This window comes from Narcine bancroftii, chromosome 10 (genome assembly GCF_036971445.1).
Source record: "Narcine bancroftii isolate sNarBan1 chromosome 10, sNarBan1.hap1, whole genome shotgun sequence".
Classification (NCBI taxonomy): domain Eukaryota; kingdom Metazoa; phylum Chordata; class Chondrichthyes; order Torpediniformes; family Narcinidae; genus Narcine; species Narcine bancroftii.
The window spans coordinates 27,960,461-27,980,882 of NC_091478.1; the positions used below are offsets into that span (position 1 = coordinate 27,960,461).

The window sequence follows — 20,422 nt, forward strand, 5'->3', positions numbered from 1 at the left end:
GTACAAACCAACAGATCAAAGGTGTTGATTGAAAATGGAGAGAGGCCAGGAGAGAGGAAAGGTGAGAATTGATAGGGACGGGAGGGGGCGGGGAGGGGGGGGGGGGGAGGGGGGGGGGAGGGGTGGGGAGGGGAGGGGGGGAGGGGGGGGGGAGGGGGGGGGAGGGGGGGGGATAGTGCCTCTGTGAATGCAGAGCTGGGGGAAAGGAGACAGAGGGAAAAGGGAAGAGAGAACTACAGGAAAGGAGACATGGGGTGGGGCATTGGGGGTAAACCTTGTTGATGTGCTGTGATCCTCCAAGGACAAGCAGATGTCTCGATACGCTGCTTGGCTTGAAGATCATGCCAGGGAACAGTTAAAGAAAAGGGACTGTGGTCAGACTGGATGGAGCATAACTCCTTTCTATGACGGACATTGTGGAACCACGTGGTTTTACAACAGTTCATTAGTTGCACAGTCATCTTGACTCTACCAAGCCTTCTGAAATCCTGGACTATTTCACTAACAACTCAAAATCCTCAACAACTGATGATACAGTTCACTCAGTCATCAGGACCCTAGACTATGAATCCATGGTTGGCATGTTTTACCACGCCATATTGTGTGCAAGAGTGAGGCAGCCCGATCATGAGGTCTGAAACCAGACCTTGGTGTTCAGGATAAGCCATACAGAGAAGACAATGGAGGGGAAGTTGGGGGTTTCTGGATAGGTTACGTACCTTGAGTGCCATATTGTTCTTCCATCACTTCACAGGTTTTCCTTTATAACAACTACAGATAGAATTTCAGGAGTGGAAGGACGTGGTGTTGGCTTGTCCAGATCAACACCAAGTTGGGAAGAAACATATGCAAAATACTTCTTCCTGGCGCTGTGTTGTGCTCTGGGCTACGGAGAGTAGGATGGGTGGACCGTGAAGGGGAGGGGTGCCTGAGTGTCTCTGCACATTGGATGAATGGCCTTGGGAGGAAGAGGTGATATTCAGATCAGCCTGGCTGCCACTGAGGCAGGGTGAGTAAGCAGGAATGGAGGGAGCCTCTCCCTCAGGCACCGCTCCTCCTAGGTTGTGCTCAGGAAAACCGCAAGGCCTGGTGTGTGTCTGATAACAGCAGGATTAGATCTCCCAGCCTTGCGTGTACAGAGACAAGTAACTGGTGGCTTTGGATGGTTTTAGTGTATGCATGAGGCACAGTTTGCAATTTAGTTTCAAACTATTTACACTGGACAATGAAGATTTTCCTTCCTGAACACTTCTGGGTGTATTTTGAGCCGCTGATCATGAAAATCACTGTAAAGTTTTTCTTTCATGTACTGTTTTTTAGATTTAATATATTTATGATTTCCTGTTATAGTTTTTAAATGCTTCAAGCATACAAAACTATGGTGCAATCTGTCATTGATAATTCACTTTCTGCATTTGCACTTGGACTTCTTCCCTGGTGATTTTGGTGCAGTCAGTGATGAACAGAGTGAAAGGTTTCACCAGGACATTGTTACCATGGAAAAGTGGTAAAAGGGCAAATGGAATCCATCAATGCTGGCTAACTACTGAGAGGCATCAGATGCTGAATCCAAACAAAAGTCAGAGGAATGTGGAGGCATGCCACTAGGCAGGCGAACCGGCCCCGCTTGTAATCCACGCGGCGGGACAGCCGGCCAAAATGGCGCCGTCGGGGGTTTCCCCTTCTTCTCAGCACAAGGCTTAGAAGCCCGCGCTGGGGGACCACGTGACGCCTTGGTGACGTCAGCGCCCCCCAACGCGGTTCTCAGCCAGGTCCGGGCTGGGAGTACAAGTCCAGCTCAGCAGCCTGCAATAAATCAGTTCTGCTCACTGAGCTCAACCCATCTGGTTGTGTGTTCTTTCAGTAGCAATGTAGCTGCCCGCTACAATTGGTGACCCCGACTGGTTCAAATGTCTTTGAACCTATCATGAGCGAACCTGGGATCAGAGCTATAGCTGTCAAGCTCCCTGAATTCTGGGTTCAGGAGCCGGAGACCTGGTTCGGCCACGTGAAGGCTCAGTTTCACCTTCACCAGATTTCATCCGACACGACCAAATTCTACCACGTGATCAACGCCCTGGATCAGGCCACCGCCAAATGCGTGCTGCATCTTGTTCAGCACCCACCCACCGAAAACAAATACGAGACCATCAAGTGAGTGCTCACTGGAACCCTCAGACTATCCAGGCGCCAGCGTGCCGCTTGGATGCTGCACCTCGACGCCCTAGGCGTCAGGGCCCCGATGGACGAGATGCTCGCACTCATGGGTGATCACACCAACTGCCCACTCTTCGAGCAGATTATCCTCGACCATCTGCCCAAGGACATCCGGCCATTACTGGCCCAAGAGAGCTTTACCGATCCGAGGAAGGTTGCTCAGAAAGCCCAAGAACTATGGCTCGAGCGATTCCCGGAGGGCTTGGCAGTCCAGCAGGTCATGAGGCACGGGTATGACCACACCAAGCCTACCCCTAGCGCTGCGGTAGAGCATCCGGCCCTTGCAGGGTCCATCAAGAGTATAACCAGGGGCACGGCATCCGCTCTAGGCCTCTGCTTCTTCCACCAGCACTGGGGAGCCAAGGCTAGGAAGTGTCGTCAGCCCTGCTCGTTCCAGGGAAACTAGGCCGGCCACTGTTAATGGTTGCGGCGGCTGGCCAAGGACACAGCCTCCTATACCTGCGGGATTCAGTCAGCGGCCGGCGCTTCCTTGTCGACACTGGGGCCCAGATCAGTGTCATCCCGGCCACGGCCATCTAGACCAGGAACCGATGTCGAGGACCTCCCCTCTGTGGAGCCAATGCAACAGAGATCCGGACATATGGAGAGAAGACAGTCCACTTCCAGATCGGCCGACAAAAGTTCTCGTGGAGGTTCACCGTCTCGTCCCTTCCGACCACCATCCTGGGTGCTATCTTCCTCCTTGTTCACGGGCTTCTGGTGGACATTCGGGGTAGGCGCCTGGAGGACGCCCGTACTTTCTAGGCCTTTTGCCTTGATGCCTCCCGCACAGAGCAGCCACAGGTGACCACGATCAGCATGCCTAGAAGGGAGTTCCAGCGAATCCTGGACGAGTTTACAACCCTCCTCAAGCCACAGTTCTCCACTGCCTCACCACACCACGGGGTGTTCCACCACATCCCCACCCAGGGCCCACTGGTTCATACCAAGGCATGCCAGCTCCCGCCTGACAAGCTTCAGGTGGTGAAGGAGGAGTTTTCGCATCTGTTGGAGCTGGGGATCATTCGACAGTCCGACAGCCTGTGGGCCTCACCGGTCCACCTAGTCCCAAAAGCCTCTGGCGGCTGGCACCCCTGCGGAGACTATCAACGGCTCAACAAGGCAACAGTTCCTGACCGTTACCCCATCCCTCACATCCAGAAATTTACGGCCAACCTGCAAGGTGCAAGGGTTTTCTCCAAGGTTGACCTAGTGCGTGGGTATCACCAAATCCTGGTGCACCCTGAGGACATACCCAAGACAGCCATCATCACCCACTTTGGCTTGTTCGAATTCCTTCGCATGCCGTTCGGGCTCAAGAACACTGCTCAGACCTTCTAGCGCCTAATGGACAGGGACCTGGATTTCATCTTCATTTACTTAGACGACATCCTTGTTGCCAGCAGGGATCGGGCGCAACACAAGGCCCACCTGCGCACCCTCTTCTCCCAGCTGCCCGATTACGGCCTCACCATCAACCCAGCCAAATGCCAGTTTGGGAAAGAGTCCATGCAGTTCCTGGGCCATACCGTCATGGCTGAGGGAGCCACGCCCGCCGCTACGAAGGTCGCTGCTATCAAGGAGTTCCCACGTCTGGACAATCTCAAGGGGCTGCAGGAGCTCAAGGGTATGGTCAACTTCTACAACCAATTCATCCCGGAAGCTGCGCGCATTATGCAGCCACTATTTGCCCTCATCGCAGCCAAGCACAAAACGCTCACCAGAGCCCTGCAGTGCATTCGAGGCCACCAAGGATGCCCTCGCGAAAGCTACCATGCTTGCCCACCCGCACACCAACCTGCATATGGCGCTCTCCGTCGATGCCTCTGCCACAGCCGTCGGCGCCATCCTGGAGCAGCAGGTGAATGGACAATGGAAGCCGCTGGCATTCTTCAACCGGGTTCTCCACCCACCAGAGCGCAAGTATAGCGCTTTTGACCGTGAGTTACTGGGCATGTACCTGGTGGTGCGGCATTTCCGCTATTTCTTGGAGGGGAGGACTTTTACCATCTTCACTGACCACAAACCCCTCACCCAGGCACTGGCGATGGCGAACGATCCCTGGTCGGCCCGCCAGCAGCGTCACCTCTCCTTCGTGTCATAGTTTACCACCGACATTCGGCACAAGGTGGGAAAGGTCAATGTGGTCACCAATGCACTCTCGCAACCGGCCATCTGTGCGCTGACGCCCGGCCTAGACTTCGACCAGCTCTCCTGGGACCAGAAGTCTGACAAGGAGATGCGAGCCTTCAGGATTGCCATCACAGGCACCGCTGGCACTTCCTGCTGAGTTCATCAAAGCGCCTCACAACCCCCAGCGGTCGCCGCACGAGCTGCTTCCCCACCTCCGGGCCCACTTGGACTCTGCATCCCCACCGCCGCCCAGACATGGCACACGGCCATCTCACATCCCAGCGAACTGCTTTCCGCAGAGTAAGTTTTTATTCAGCGAGGCCCTACGCAGAGACCGTATGAGGGGCCGTACAAGGTTGCCCAGAGTTCAGTCTACATTCACGTTGGACATCGGCGGCAGGCAGAAACTGTTTACTGTGGACAGGCTGAATCCAGCACACCTCGACCCTACCGAACCAGTGATTGTGGCCCAGCCCAAGAAGCAAGGCTGCCCAGCTAAAAAGGACTTTGGCGCCAGTTCTGGGGGGGGAGGGAGGGGGGGGGGGAAGGCTGTGTGGCGCAGGCAAACCGGCCCCACTTGTAATCCACACGGCGGGGCAGCCGGCCAAAATGGTGCCATCGGGGGAGGGGGGGGGTTCCCCTTCAAAAGCCCGTGCTGGGGGAACCACGTGACGCCTGGGTGACGTCAGCACCCCCCAGCGCGGTTCTCAGCCAGGTCCAGGCTGGGAGTACAAGTCCAGCCCAGCAGCCTGCAATAAATCAGTTCTGCTCACTGAGCTCAACCTGTCTGGTTGTGTGCTCTTTCAGTAGCAGTGTAGCTGCCGCTACAGGAAAAACATTTTTATGTCAGTTGAAATAGCGCAATGTGTCAGCATCATTATGCGATTAAACATGCTAAATTCAATTAACATTAATTTAATGTTTATAGAATTTCCTACATGATACTGCAAATCTGAAATTATCTTTATGTTCAGCTTGAAGTTGTCTATCATAATCCACAATTTAATTTCAGGAAGCAAACCTTTGAAAAATGTTGTTGTCCAATGTAATCACAGCTGCTGGTGCCCCCTCAACTGTGACCTTTCCCACTGAGGAGAAAGAGGACACCACCACCTGCAGGTTCCCCTTCCAGGTCACACAGCCTCTTGACAAAAAAAAAATCATCGGGTCTAAATCCTGGAACTCCCTCCACAATGGTAGCCCTCACTAGAAGCAATACAGTCATATAGGGATGTGGTCCATATTCACATCTCAAGGGCAAATAAATGCTGTTCTTGCCTGGCAATGTCTAGATTCGGAGCATGAATGAGAAATAAACGGTATGTTCTCAAGCTTCTAAGAGCTGGCGTCAAGCGGGGGGGGGGACAAGGCTGCTGTCCAAGAATGCTGGGCCTGTGTTCTGATCATATCTCTTGGTCCAGAGGATACTCTCATCAATGCGACAAGCAATAGCTTGGAAGAATCAAACACAGGAATGCAGACAGGCCATTTAACACCTCAACCTGGATTCAGATAGATCAAGGCCTAGTACCAGATTGATATCTGTTAAAGGCTGCAGAAGGTAGCAAACCAAGCCAAGTCCATCATGGGCACTGATCTACCATCCATTGCAGACATCTACGTGAGATGCTGCTTCAAGAAGGCAGCCGACATCACAAAGGACCCCCATCACCCTGGTCACAACATCTTCTCACTGCTACCTTCAGGCAGAAGGTAAGTTTTTAATTCAATAACTATCAGGTTCTTGAACCTCTACCCTACCCTTAACCATTAAGTACTCTCTGGGTCCACCAAATGATTTGTCTTCATTATTGAAGCACCACTTATTTTTTATTGCACTTGTTAATATTTATTATCCATCTGCAGTAAATATTTCTTATCTATTTCTGTACTATGGTAATTTAATATACAGTACTGGAGGTTTTTTTTACAGAAGTACCTGTTTGGCTGCAAGAAGTAAGAATTTCAGAGCATACGTACAATGTACAATTATGTATGATAATAAGCTCATTATCAACATTATCATTATCAATATCTCAGCTCTATTTTCTCCATATCTATTGTAATCAGTACTGGGCACAAACCAATTAATTACTCTCCAAATTTCTTCCATAACAACATCCATGCTCATCCCCATCCCTTGCTATATCTACAATCCTCCCATCCCTCTCCATAATCTCCAATTTATCCACCAACCCCCTCTATCATCCTTACTCCCCACTTCGCCACCCATCCTTCTTTCAATTCACACTCCCATAACAGATTTCTACAACAAATACACCAGTTTTGAATATTGAAAGGTTTTGATAGAGTGAATGCGGATAAGGGGTCATAGTCTTAAAATTAGAAGTTGTCCGATTAGGAGAGGAGGAAGCACTTCTTTAGTCAGAGGATCGTCCATCTGTGGAACTCACTGCCACACAAAGCAGTGGAGGTCAGAGCACTGGGAGTATTTAAACAGGAAATGGATAAGTATCTCATTAGTAAGGGATATGGGAAAGGCTGGAAATTGGTACAAGGTATGATCATAATTCAGCTTAGTGTCGATTCACAGAACAGACTCACTCAATGGGTCTAATGGCCTGCTTCTGCTCCTTTAACTTATGAACTTGCCTTTGACTAGCACTGGGATGTTGAGTTGAGTCTTTCTTGAAAAACCCAGTGGGAGAGAACAGCCAACTTTAAAAATAATACCAAGGACATGCCCAAACAGTTTTACCAAAAGAGATCCTTTATTTTAACTAAACAGTGTCTGCATTCATTTTTATTATCCCAGGATCCATAGCCACATCACAGGAAAATTGTCACCAAGTTCCACACAGAGATTTTAGGCAGGCCATTGAATGATCCCAAGGTCGTCCTTGGGATGGGGTTTAAAGAGTGGTTTGAAGGAGGAGGGAGAGGGAGAGAATTCCAGAGCTTGCAGCCTTTAAAGATGAAGACATGTTCACTAATTCTATTGCAATTACATTTTGGCATCTGCGAGAGACAAGGATTATATCTCCTCCATAAACTCAATGATGTGAATACAGTTCCAGTCTCCATTCCCACTGCACCCACCATGTGCTTCTAAATACTGTTACAACTTAATCTTCAAATTCACAGATGACATCAATCATGGGCTGGGTATCAAATAACGATGAGATGGAATACAGGAAAGAGACTGAAAGTCTAGCGGCATGGTGCCAAGGTAACCACCTCTCTCTCATTCTCAATAAGATGGAGGTGATCATTGACTTCAGGAGAGGGGCCAGAGTCCACACCTTTGTCCACATTAATGGCACTGGAGTGGGAAGGGTTGATAGCTTCAAATTCTTGAGAATAAACATCTCCAGTGAAATGACCTTGTCCAATCATGTTGTAGTGACAGTCAAGAAAGTATGTCAATGCCTCTACTTTGTCAGAAGACTGAGGAAGTTTGGCAGGATCCGCCTGTCCCTCAACAACTTCTACAGGGGCACCATCGAGAGCAGACTAGCTGGGTGCGCATCACCAGATGGGATGGGAGCTGCTCTGCTCAAGCTCGGAAGAAGCTGCAGAAGGTGGTGAATGCAGCTCAGAGCATCACACAAACCTCCCTCTCCTCTACGGACTCCAGCTACATCTCCCACTGCTTGGGAAAGGCAACTGACACACTGAAGGACCCACTTCAACATAGACACATTCTCTTCTCCCCCCCACCCCCCCCATTGGGAGAAGGCTCGATTGTGAACTTGCACCCCTGTAAATTACTCTTTACATGCCTGTATGAATGCAAGTGAGAATCCTTCTCACTATGCTCAATGTTTTGTGGCAAATAAACAGGCTAGATATTTAAAGGTAATGGAAATAGACAACCCGAGATATTTAAGTGGGAGGGAGCATCAAGTCAAGGACTGAGAGGAGTGAGCGGCACGGTGTCTACTGGCACACAGGCAGCCTCAGCTTATCATGCCTGACCTGTGCCCCATGAAGCAAACACAAGGTACTGGAGGGTCTCAGTGGACCAGTCAGCATCCAGCGAGAGAAATTGAGTTCAACAGTTGAAGACAAAAGGGTTCAAAAAGGAGAGACTTAGCAGACAGCAGTTGATTGGGCAATCGAGTTCAACAGTTGAAGACAAAAGGGAGGAGCGGTCAACATCAGAGGGGGCTGAGTCAGAGTGGTAAGGCTTTGGGTCAACAGGCTTTGATGAGAACATGTAAGAACCAAGCAATAGTTGGAGTTGAAGTTAGAAAGAGCCTCCTTATTTGAGGAATGAAAAGGATTCAGCAGGTAGACACAGGTAAGGAGAGGTTTTTAAAATATCATACATAGACAATGGGAATGCCAGCCAAGGCAGGGGAATGGTCCTCTTCCAGAATGTGGATCATTAGGGAAGCCACCAGTGTGAGAAGTGCATCCAGCTGCAGCTCATGACAAGCCGAATTAAGGAATTGGAGCTGGAGTTGGATGAAATCCGGTTCTTTCGGGAGGAAGAGGGATGATAGACAGGAGTTCCAGGAACACTATCACATCTAGAAGGCAAGAGGAGGGTAGATGAGTGACAGTCAGGACAGGGAAAGGGAAAGGGAACAAACAGGCAGTGCAGGGCACTCCGATGGTCATCCCCCTCAATACCATTGTGGAACTGTTGTTGGGGGATTGGCGGGGATGGAAACAGAGATCAGGTCTCTGGCATGGAGTCTAGTCCTGTGGCTAAGAAGGGAAGGAAGAAGAGGTGAGCTATAGTGATAGGGGATTCCATAGTTAGGGGGTCACCTAAGAGGTTCAGTGGAAGAAATCGAAAATCCCGGATGGTATGTTGTCTCCCTGGTGCCAGAGTCTGAGATATCTCAGATCGAGTTCACAGCATTCTTAGGATGGAGGGTGAGCAGCCAGATGTTGTGGTCCATGTAGGGACCAATAACATGGGTAGGAAGGATGAGGAGGTCCTGCAAGGAGAGTTCAGGGAGTTAGGCACTAGGTTGAAGGACAGGACTTCCAGGGTAGTGATCTCAGAATTGCTACCAATGCCACATACTGGTGAGGTTAGAAATAGGAGGATAATGCAGCTTAACATGTGGCTAAAGACATGGTGTAAGAGGGAGGGCTTCTGGTTCCTGGATCAATGGGCTGGAACCTGTTCTGACACGACATTTTGCATCTGAACTGGAAGGGGACTAATATCCTTGTGGGGAGTTTGCTAGTGCTGCTCTGGTGGGTTTAACCTAGATTTGCAGGGGGAGGGGAACCTCCCCCTTTTGGGAAACCATGCTGGCTTTGTTCTATCCTGTCATGTGCCTCCAAATACTCCTCATCCTTGACAATGATGCCAACATCTTCCCAACCACTGATGTCAGGCTATAATTTCCTTTCTGCTGCCTCCCTGCCTTCCTGAATAGTGGGTGACATTTGCGATTTTCCACTCTTCTGGGACCATGCCAGAATCTATTGATTCCTGAAAGATCATTACTAATGCCTCCCACAATTTCTACAGTTACTTCTTTCAGAACTTGAGGGAGCAAGCCATCTGGTGTGGGAGACTTATCCACCCTGAGACCATTCAGCTTTCTGAGCACCTTCTCCCTTGAAATAGTAACTCCAACGACTTCCCTTCCCTAACACCCTTCGACATCTGACACTGCTAGTGTCTGCCAAAGAGAAGGCTGAGGCAAAATACTCATTTAGTTCCTCTGTTCTCTCCTTGTTTCCCATTATTATTTTTCTAGCTTCATTTTCTGTGGTCCTATATCTACTCACACCTTTGAGCTTTATGTATCTTCTTTGATATAATTTGCTGACTTACTTCATCTTTTCCTTCCAGATGACTTTTTTTAGTTACCTTCTTTCTGCAAGTTTTTAAAAACTCCCCAATTTATCTTCCCACTAATTTTTTTTGCGTTGGCTTTGATTTCCCCAGTCAGCCAAAGTTGTGACATTTTTCCATTTAAATATTGCCTCTTTTTGCTATGTATTTATCCTGTACCTTCCTCAATTCTTGTTGAAACTCTATTCATTTCTGCTCTGACATCCTCCCTACCAGTGCTTCCTTCCAATCTACTTTGGCCAGTTCCTCTCTCTTGCCACTGTAATTCCCTTTACTCCACTGAAATACCGACACATCTGACTTTAGTTTCTCCTTGTTAAATCTCAAATTGAACTCAATCATATTGTTAACACTGTGCCATAATGGCTCTTTTACCTTAAGCTCTCTATTCACCTCTGGTGCATTACAGAACACCGAATCCGGTACAGCCCCTAGTGAGCTCATCAGCAAGCTGCTCGAAAAAGTCTACAAAATCTCTCTCTCGAGATCCAGTCCCAACTTGGTTTTCCCATTAAACTTGCATGTTAAAATCCCCCATGACTACTATAGCATTGCCCTTCTGGAACACCTTTTCTATTTGCTGTTGTAATTTTTTGTCCACATTCTGAAGACCTTTTGGAGGTCTGTATATAACGGTGAAGTGTGTCCTTTTACCCTCGCTATTTCTTAACTCAACCCACAATGATATGATATCTTCTGATCTTCTGCCACTTCTTTCTAATAATTTAATGTTATTCCTTTCCACCTGATCCACACCACCCCCTCTGCTAACCTGCCTATTCTTTCAATACTCTGTGTATCCTTGGACATTCAGCTCCCAATGACATTCATCCTTTAGCCACAACGTTGATGGCAACCTCATCAGACTTGCCAATGTGTAGCTGTACTAGGTTATCTGGTTCATTTCTTATGTTGCATACATTTGAATACAAAACCTTTAGCCCTGTATTTGTTATTTATTTTGGCTCTTGGTCCCTGTTGCCTTGAATCTCATCCCACCGGCTGCAATTCTGTCCCATCTGCCTGTATTTCCATACAAACCCACTACCAGCTGTTGCCTATTTATGCACCAACCGCCTCTTCCTCTTCACCGGTTCCTACCCACTGTGAATCTAGTTTAAACTCCCAGCCCCCCCCACCCCCCAACAGCATTACAAATTTCTCAGCAGGATATTGCTTCCCCTCCAGTACTCAATATAGAAGTTAGGAGATCCTGTTGCAGTTGTTCAAGACATTGATGAGCTTCCATTTAGAGTACTGTGTTCAGTGTTGGTCACCATGCTTCAGGGAAGATGGAGAGAGTGCAGAGAAGATGGATGAGTATGTTATCAGGACTTGGGGCCTGAGCTACTGGGAGAGGTTGAGCAGGCTGGGAATTTATTCCTTGGAGTGCAGGAGGATGAGGGGTGATCTCACAGAGGTGTCTATCAAAAATCATGAGGGGAATAGATCAGATGGACACAATCTTTTGCCCAGAGTAGGGGAATTGGTAATCAGAGGATGTGGGTTTAAGATGAGGGGGAGATTTAACAGGAACCTGAGGGAGAACTGTTTTACACAGAGGGTGGTGAGTGCATGGAATGGGCTGCCAGAGGTGGTGGCTGAGGCAGGTACTATTGCAGTTTTTAGGAAGCAATTGGACAGATACACAGATAGTATGGGTTTAGAGGGATATGGACTAAATGCAGGCAGGTGGGACCGGTGTGGGTGAGACATTTTAGTTGGCATGGGCAGGTTGGACCAAAGGGCCTGTTTCTATGCTGTGTGCTTCTGAACGGATAGATGTCTGAAGGGCCTGTTTCTGTCCTCCATTTCTCTGACTGTTGGAGCTACGTGAGATGATGGTTTAGAGAGTATAGATGGAGGTTCAGAACCAGTTTATACCTTTGGGGCAAAAGACAGAGCAGGTTGCAAGGTAAATCTCAATTAGACAGTGGAGTCGGGCTGTGGGGGAGGTGGAGTGAGAACACAAACAAAATGGCTGTCAAAACTGAACAATTAAATGAAAATGATTTGCAGGTGGGACAAAGTCTGATCTAGCAAAGACCTGCTGGCTGAATGGCCTTGTGTACAGACGCAAGTGGTATGGGATGATCGATTGGCCAGCTCTCTACTCCGCTCCTCTGTGTGCGAGAGGGTGTGACCTCAGGCTCTTCTCCACCACTCTGGGAGGGTCTCACCCTCCAAGGTAGCAATCTCCTGGATCAGGCTCTGAAATAAGGAGAGTGAGGCTTTCCACAGCCTGCTCACAAGGAGACCGACAGCCTTCCACCCTCCCTGAAGCTGGCTGTTGTCTTTCCAAGTTGGTGCAGAGGGGAGAGATGCAATAAATAACTGAGAGAGGGAGGACAGATCAGAATCTCACAGAGGAAATGGAGTTCATCTCAATGAACACCAGCACGTTCATTTCCATGGTAACTGAGGCTCAACAGTGCAGCTGTAGCCGATTTGGCAATTAATCTCTGCCCTAAATCTCCAACTCAGAGATCCTATCTTTGAAAAATAATTTCAGAGAATTGGCTTCCTCACATTCCTGCTCTCAGCCAAGCTGCCTGTCTCGAAATGGTCGAGAATCGTCCACAGCTCCTTCCTGCCATATCCTTCCATCCCACCACAGACATCATTCCTGCAGACCCTCCCTGTTCCAGAATTTATCCCTCTCATCACTTCCTATCCCACTTGTCCCTTGGCTCATCAAACTCACTGACCCATATCCCACCCTTCCCTCATCAAGCCCACCTCCAAGTGGGTAAGGATACTGGCCACCATATGTCAACCTTCTATAGGTGCTCTGAGAGCTCCCTGGCCGGCAGCATCACAGAATGGTACAGTGGCTGCAGAGAAAAGGATCAGCGGTCAATCCACAGGACCATAAGGGTGGTAGAGAAGATCACTGGAGTCTCCCTCCCCCAATGATGTTCTAATGGGATCATTGTCTGAATACAGCGTGAAAAAAAAAAATCACTGCACCCCCCCTGCACACAGCATTTTTTAACTGGTCCCATTGGGAGAGAGATACAGGAGTATCAGACCCAGCACCACCAGGCTGAGGAATAGTTTATTCCCACGGCCAATGAGAATGCAGAACAACTGAATGAACTGCTCACACTAACAATCCAAGATGCTACTGTTCCCTAAATATATGTATTCTTGTTCTACATGTGTGTGTAATGTCTGCTTGTGTGTCTGTGTGTTTCGCACTGAGGACCGGAGAATACTGTTTCATCGCATTGCAATCAGATGACAATAAACTTGAACTTGATTTTAAAAAAACTCGACAACACCCAGTCACTCAGCTCCTCACTCCACTTAGCAACAACAAACGCAGTTGGTTTGGTGAAAGATAATGCATACACCAACCTCCACATTCAAGGAGTTTCTTTCACGCAGATAGTTCAAGTTTATTGCTACATATACCAAGGTGCTGTGAGAGATGTTTAGCAAAACGTGGGGGATCTCACTGAAACATGTTGAATGTTGAAAGGCAGGGACAGAGTAGATGTAGAAAGGTTATTTCCCAGAGTGGGAGAGTATAGGTCCTCTCAACCTTTTTCGGTCTAAGGTCCACCTGGCTTCTGGCCTAACATGCCATGGCTCATTAGTGGCAATGACTGAGCAATGTTTTCAAGTCAAAGGCAGCTCTGTAAGAGGCACGTCTTTATCTCATTTAAAGTATTTTATTTCACATTTTTAAAGACCCACTTGGAAACACTCTATGGTCCTGGTTGAGAATCACTAGCTCTTGGACAGGAAGGCACAACTTTAGGATTGAGGGTGTCTGCTTAGAACAGAGATGCGGAGGAATTTCTTCTGCCAGAGGCTGGTGAATCTGGGGAATTTGTTGCCACAGGCAGGTGTGGAGGCCAAGTCATTGGGTGTATTTAAGGCAGAGATAGATAGGATCTCAAAGGGAGAAGGCCAGGCTGAGGGGTAAAATTGATCGGCTCATGATTGAATGGTAGGGCAGACTTGATGGGCTAAAAGGCCTATTTCTGCTCCTATGTCTTATGATGTTATGGTCTGCTTGCCTTCATCGGTCTGGGCATTGAGTACAAGAGTTGCGGCGTCATGTTACAACTGTACCAGACATTGGTGAGTCCACACTTGCAGCCATGTGTGCAGTAATGGTCACCCAGCTACAGAAGGATGTTACTAAGCTAGAGAGGTTGCATAAAAGATTCACAGGGATGTTACAGGGACTGGAGGATTTACTTGATTTAGAAGGGGAGAGGCTGGGAACATTTTTCAAGGAGTGAAAGAGGCTGAGAGGAAACCTGAGAGGTTTATAAATCAGGAAGGACACTGCAAAGGGTCACAGTCTTTTTCCCTTAAGGCAGGGGTGTCAAACTCAAATTCACGGAGGGCCAAAATTAAAAACTTGGACTAAGTCGAGGGCCGAACTAAATATTTATTGAAAATTTTCAACAACATCTGCATGTTTTCTCTTCTTTCAACATATGTAATGTTAAACTTTAGGATATAACTTTAGGAGGATAATGTTACAGGTCAGGAGTAGGTAGCTCAAGTTCACCCTTTGCTTGACCTGAGGGAAACATATTTGGTCCCTGTGGAGATGTAGTCAACATTCACAGGCTGTGTCCATTTTGGCCTGCATCAGGACTCAGCATTTCCTGCTCACTCCTCAGGCTCTAGGCCTCTATTCACCCTCGACCCACCATCCCTCTACCTTACCAGTCCTTTACTCAACCTCTACTCACCCCTCACTCCACTCGCTCTGCCTCTACCCACCCCATCCTATACACGCCCCTCTACTGCCTCTCCCCTCAACCTGTTCCTCCCTCTACCCGTCTCTCACCCTCTAATCACCCCTCCCCTACTCGCCCTGCCCCTCCCCTTTTACCTCTTCCCTATCCACCCCTCCTTCTACTCATCCCTCCCTCTAACTGCCCCTCGCACCACCATAACTTCCCCTGCCCATTACTCCTCACCTACACCCTCTGCCCACCCCTGCTTACCCACCCACTCAGGCCCAGCGCGCTGACGATCAGCTTTTGCGGACAGCCACCATCTCTCTCTTCACGTGCAGGGCCGAACCAGCCATCCCTGGGGTCCGCGCGGGTGCAAGCGCTGAAGGCCGTGGCGACCGGGAGAAGTGCGCTCGCGCTGTGGAAGGGCCGTCTGGTGCCAGTCGCGCAGGGCTCGCGCTGCCCGGGGGCCGTGCGCAGCCTGCCATGCCCGTCGCGCCGACAGGAAATCACAGGCGCTCGCCCATCCGCCGCACCGCTCGACAAGTGGGAGAAGTGACTGGTCGTGCGGGGAGCCTTCCAACTGGCTTGCCGGCTGATGACATCGACAGACTTCTCGTGTTACAATTTCTCGTGGTACAATGGGGAAGGATGTGCAATGAAGGGGGAGGATGGTGGGGGTGACATTACCAAAAAACAGCATCGGCTCTCGCTGCAGGGTGGGCCACCTCTAATACATTTTTGAAATGATCTTGCGGGCCAAATATAATTATATCGCGGGCCAAATTTGGCCCACGGGCCAGAGTTTGACATGTGTGCCTTAAGGTGAGAGGGGAAAGATTTAAAATGTTTCAGAGGATATGGAATGAGTTGCTGGATGCAGGTACAATTATGTTTAAAGGACATTTGCACAGGTTCATAGATAGGATAGGTTCCAATGGACATAGGCCAATCGCTGGCTAATGGGCTTAGGTTGGATCGTTGATCAACTTACAGTTCCACCAACCCCCACGTGTTTGAGATATGAAAGGAAATCAGAGCATCTGGAGGAGAAGCCCACACAGTCACAGGGAGAGCGTGCAAATTCCACAGAGATAGCACCAGAGGTCAGGACTGAACCCAGGTCATTGGAGTTCTGAAGTAGCAGCACTCTCTGCTGCAGTACTGGATAGGTGAGGGCGATGTCCTGCACTCTAATAACTGCAGCATTTTATTGATAAGGTTTACGTTTGTTCAAGATACAATTGATAATTAACAGCAGCTTTGCAGTGACATGGAAATTCTGTGAATGAATAAAATAAAGGAGTTTTAAAACTGAGGTATTACTTATGCTTTGTGAGCCAGCGGTGGTGAGGTGGGGTGAGGGTGGGACAGGGCGCGGGGACTGTGGGGGTGGAGTGGAGACAATGTGGGGGTGGGACATGGTGGAGCAGGGACACTGTGGGGGAGGAACATGGGGTGGGGACTGCTGTGGTGGGACATGTTGAGGCAGACAATGTGTGGGTGGGACACATTATGGTGGGGACATTGTGGGATTGAAGCTTGGCTATAAGAACCACATTCCCTCAGCTGGCACTGATGTGGACACTCATTGATGGCTGAGCTCATCTTCCCACTGCTCTCCCTTCCTGTCTCAAGGGCAGAAATGCTCCCTTAATCAGCCCTGTGCTTGGGAAAGCAACAGGGTGGGGATGTCAATTCTCTGCTTGCATTAATCAGCAATCCTGTCCCCTTTACATGGTAGATTTTAACACTGCCAGCCTTGCTTTCAAATCCCTTCATAATGCCTCTCTCTGAAATCCCATCCAGCCCAACTAGAGGGACTCAGCAGGTCAGGAAATGTTTCAGATTGGGTCCCATAATGGTGACTTACACCTTCTCTCCTCAAGGAGGGATTTCGCCAGCCTCCTTGAGGCAGTTAGATACTGTCCTCATCCAGAAAAGTATCATATATACTAGTGTAAAAGTCGATACTATGTAAATGTTGACCCTCCCCCCCAGCCTATTTTTGGCCTAGAAATTTGGTACTTTCCATATATCACGTGTAAAAGTCAACCCTATACCTCAGTCATGAACTCATGCCGTATATTAGACCTCCTGATGCCTCGACCGCAGACTTCCCACCCATTCCTGGCCATTCGTCCAATGGAGGTCCCGGCGCCTTGATTGCGGACTTCTACCCAGTCTCAGCCAACTGTCCATTGGAACTCCCCATGCATCGACCATGGACTTCCCACCCGTTCCCATCCATTAGAGGTCCCAATGCCTCCAATGACACAAATACTTACCGCAGTCAAAAGTAGTATCCATGAAACAGCCAACCCCCTGAATTTAACCTTAAAAATTGGTCCATAAAATTATACTTTTACAAACAAGGTAATAAACTAATAAAAATCCTGTTTCTCCTCAACTATTTAAGGGTTGGTGTGGTGGGGTTGGGGAGGGGTTGGTCACAATCTCTCCTGAGTTCAATTGTCCTGGAGAGTTGAGCTTACATGACGCAAGTCAATGGAGAGAAGGTGTAAGAGTTTTGAAGAAGGGTCATGAGAAAGTGGTGAGGTGAGCAATGGGGAAGGGGAAGAACATTAGGTGCCACAGGAAAGTTGAGAGTTGGAGGATTAGGAAAAGTGAAGAGGAGGGGAATGCAGAGGAAACTAGAGAAAATGCTTTGTGGGAAACGTGGCAGGAGGAAGTTGGACAGAGCGCATGAGATGCAATGGGGAAGGAGTGGGGTTGAAGAGAGCAGGACAGGAATGCTGGCAGAGTCTTGTGAGGGATAGGGCAGTGCTAGTCCTTGGAAATGAAGCAAAGCAAACATTATTGGAATCTGGTGACCGTGACCCTGAGTTTCAAGGTAATTCTGGAAAAGGGCAAAGATTGTCTGGAAATTTCAGGTTCTGAATGGGGGAAAAGGCAATTTCAAGGTTATTAGACACAATTTCAAGGTATAGCAGAGTAAATGTGAGTAGGCTCTTTCCACTTAGATTAGGAGACATAAATACTAGAGGACATAGCCTTAGGGTGAAAGGGGAAAGGTTTAGGGGGAACCTTTTCACTCAGAGAATGGTGGAAGTGTGGAACGAGTTGCTATCTGACATGGTAAATGTGGGCTCACTCGTTGAGGTTTAGACTAGCAGGGGAGTAACTTCGATGGCAGAGCAATCCTCTTCTAGGGGGCCGTCCTCTACGACCAATCGCTGAGCTTCATGGAGCTATGAAGGAGGGGTGACACCTACCTAGCCAGCCAGATCAGCCAAATCATCCCTTGCGAACAATGGGGTGACAGATGTCAGAGCCAGATCACCCTCGCCCTCGTGCTCACTCTTGTTTTAAAAATAAATTGAGTAGATACATTGATGGGAACGGTCTGGAGGGTTATGGAATGGGTGCAGGTCAATGGGACTAGAGGTACGATACAGACTAGAAGGGCCGAATGCCCTGTTTTCTGTGCTGTAGCATTCTATGGTTCTAACCTGGCAAATATACTTGTGGGTAAAACTACATTCACCAAGTTGGACTCTTATGGTCTATGGGTGAAGAGAGAAAACAAAACCCATGGAATTCAGAACATAAAAACATAACATACAGGAGAGGCCATTTGGCCCCTCATGCCTCCTATATCATGGCTGACTCTCCACCTCAGCGCCTCTTTCCTCTGCTATCCCCATCTCCCTCAATTCCTGCTTAAAGGTCCAACATCACTTTTTCCTGTATTTCAGGTTTGATTTTTCAGACCTCCCCAACCAATGGGAACACCACCACTCGCACGTTCCCCTCCGAGCTATCCACTGCCCTAACTTGGGAATGTAGGGCTAGCTCTTCCTCATGACTGGGTGGAGGCAGAGGCAGGGCCAGATTAATGTAGTAGCGAAAGTCTCAAATGCTACGGGCCCTGCATTTTCAAGGGGTCCCATGTTTATGTACTATGAATTATGAATGATTGTCTAGGTGTTTAACTTGAACATTTTCATCTTTGTGCAGCAACTATGAGATACCGCACTCCCATAGTTTGTGTTAATAACCCCAATTAAATTTAAGGTTAGTGATTTTAGCCAATTATCACCTTTAATCTGGGTTATTAACACAGACTATGGGGGTGTGGTATCTCATAGCTGCACAATTTGTTAAGAATAATTAAGACTACAAAAATAAAATATTTTAAAAAAAGAAAAATTATGACTATTTCAAACTTACCAAGACGGACATGCAGGGTCAGCGTCAGAAACTCTCTCGGTGGGGAGCGGGGGTGCTGGCATCACACTTTGCCCTCATTGTGCATGAACCAGCCGGCACTATTTAAGACTGTGAATGTGCCAGCCGGCACTATTTAGGACCCTTTTAAGCTACAGGCCCTGCAATACATTAATACATACACTGGGCGTGGGTTGGAAGAGCGATGGAGCACTGGATGGCTTCTGTTCCAATATTCCTCAAACCTCACATTACACCAGGACAGAGCAGCTGGTGGATAGGTTCCAATGCCGGCACAGTGTGGCTAGTGTGCACTGCAGTTCCTGGCCCAGGGAACCTCTTCAACCTGTAATCTTGTCCACCCGGAGCAGGCACATGAAAACACCCACTGGCTCCCCTCCAATTTGCACATTGTTCCCACTTGGGTCTGGGCCCTGGAATCCCTTCTCCACCTATCACCTCCTCCCTTTGCAGCCACCTCACCCCCCCCTTATCATTTGTTCGGATTCCAGCCGACATTTTTCCATTCCTTGATGAAGGGCTCAAGCTCGAAACATCAGTTATGTATCTTTACCGTTGCTATATAAAGGATATGGTTAGATAAAGGATAACATGGTTATCCAACTGCACGAAAACCAACAAGGTCGGGTCAGATATAGCTATGAGCTCTCTGAACCCTTCTCCATTGACAACGGCGTGAAGCAAGGCTGTGTCCTCGCACCACCCTCTTTACTATCTTCTTCAGCATGATGCTGAAACAAGCCATGAAAGACCTCAACAATGAAGACGCTGTTTACATCTGGTACCGCACGGATGGCAGTCTCTTCAATCTGAGGCGCCTGCAAGCTCACACCAAGACACAAGAGCAACTTGTCTGTGAACTACTCTTTGCAGACGATGCTGCTTTAGTTGCCCATTCAGAGCCAGTTCTCCAGCGCATGACGTCCTGTTTTGCGGAAACTGCCAAAATGTTTGGCCTGAAGGTCAGCCTGAAGAAAACTAAGTCCTCCATCAGCCAGCTCCCCACAATGACTACCAGCCCCCCACATCTCCATCGGGCACACAGAACTCAAAACGGTCAACCAGTTTACCTATCTCGGCTGCACCATTTCATCAGATGCAAGGATCGACATCGAGATAGACAACAGACTCGCCAAGGCAAATAGCGCCTTTGGAAGACTACACAAAAGAGTCTGGAAAAACAACCAACTGAAAAACCTCACAAAGATTAGCGTATACAGAGCCGTTGTCATACCCACACTCCTGTTCAGCTCCGAATCATGGGTCCTCTACCGGCATCACCTACAGCTCCTAGAACGCTTCCACCAGCGTTGTCTCCGCTCCATCCTCAACATTCATTGGAGCAACTTCATCACCAACATCGAAG

The 20,422-nt window shown here is 48.6% G+C and overlaps 1 protein-coding gene across 3 annotated transcripts in view; it reads right to left on the reverse strand.

Moving 5' to 3' along the window:
• The window catches only part of LOC138744354 (LIM domain-binding protein 1), a 94,641-nt gene that overhangs the window by 40,412 nt on the left and 33,807 nt on the right, over window positions 1-20,422 (reverse strand). The window contains exon 1 of one of the 3 annotated variants that reach the window (XM_069900375.1): window positions 720-833. The exons of the other annotated variants lie outside the window; for them this stretch is intronic. Coding sequence (XP_069756476.1) covers window positions 720-744 — 25 coding nt within the window. The 5' untranslated portion in view covers window positions 745-833. Of the gene's footprint in view, window positions 1-719; window positions 834-20,422 lie in introns of those variants that run through there. 3 annotated transcript variants of the gene reach the window in all.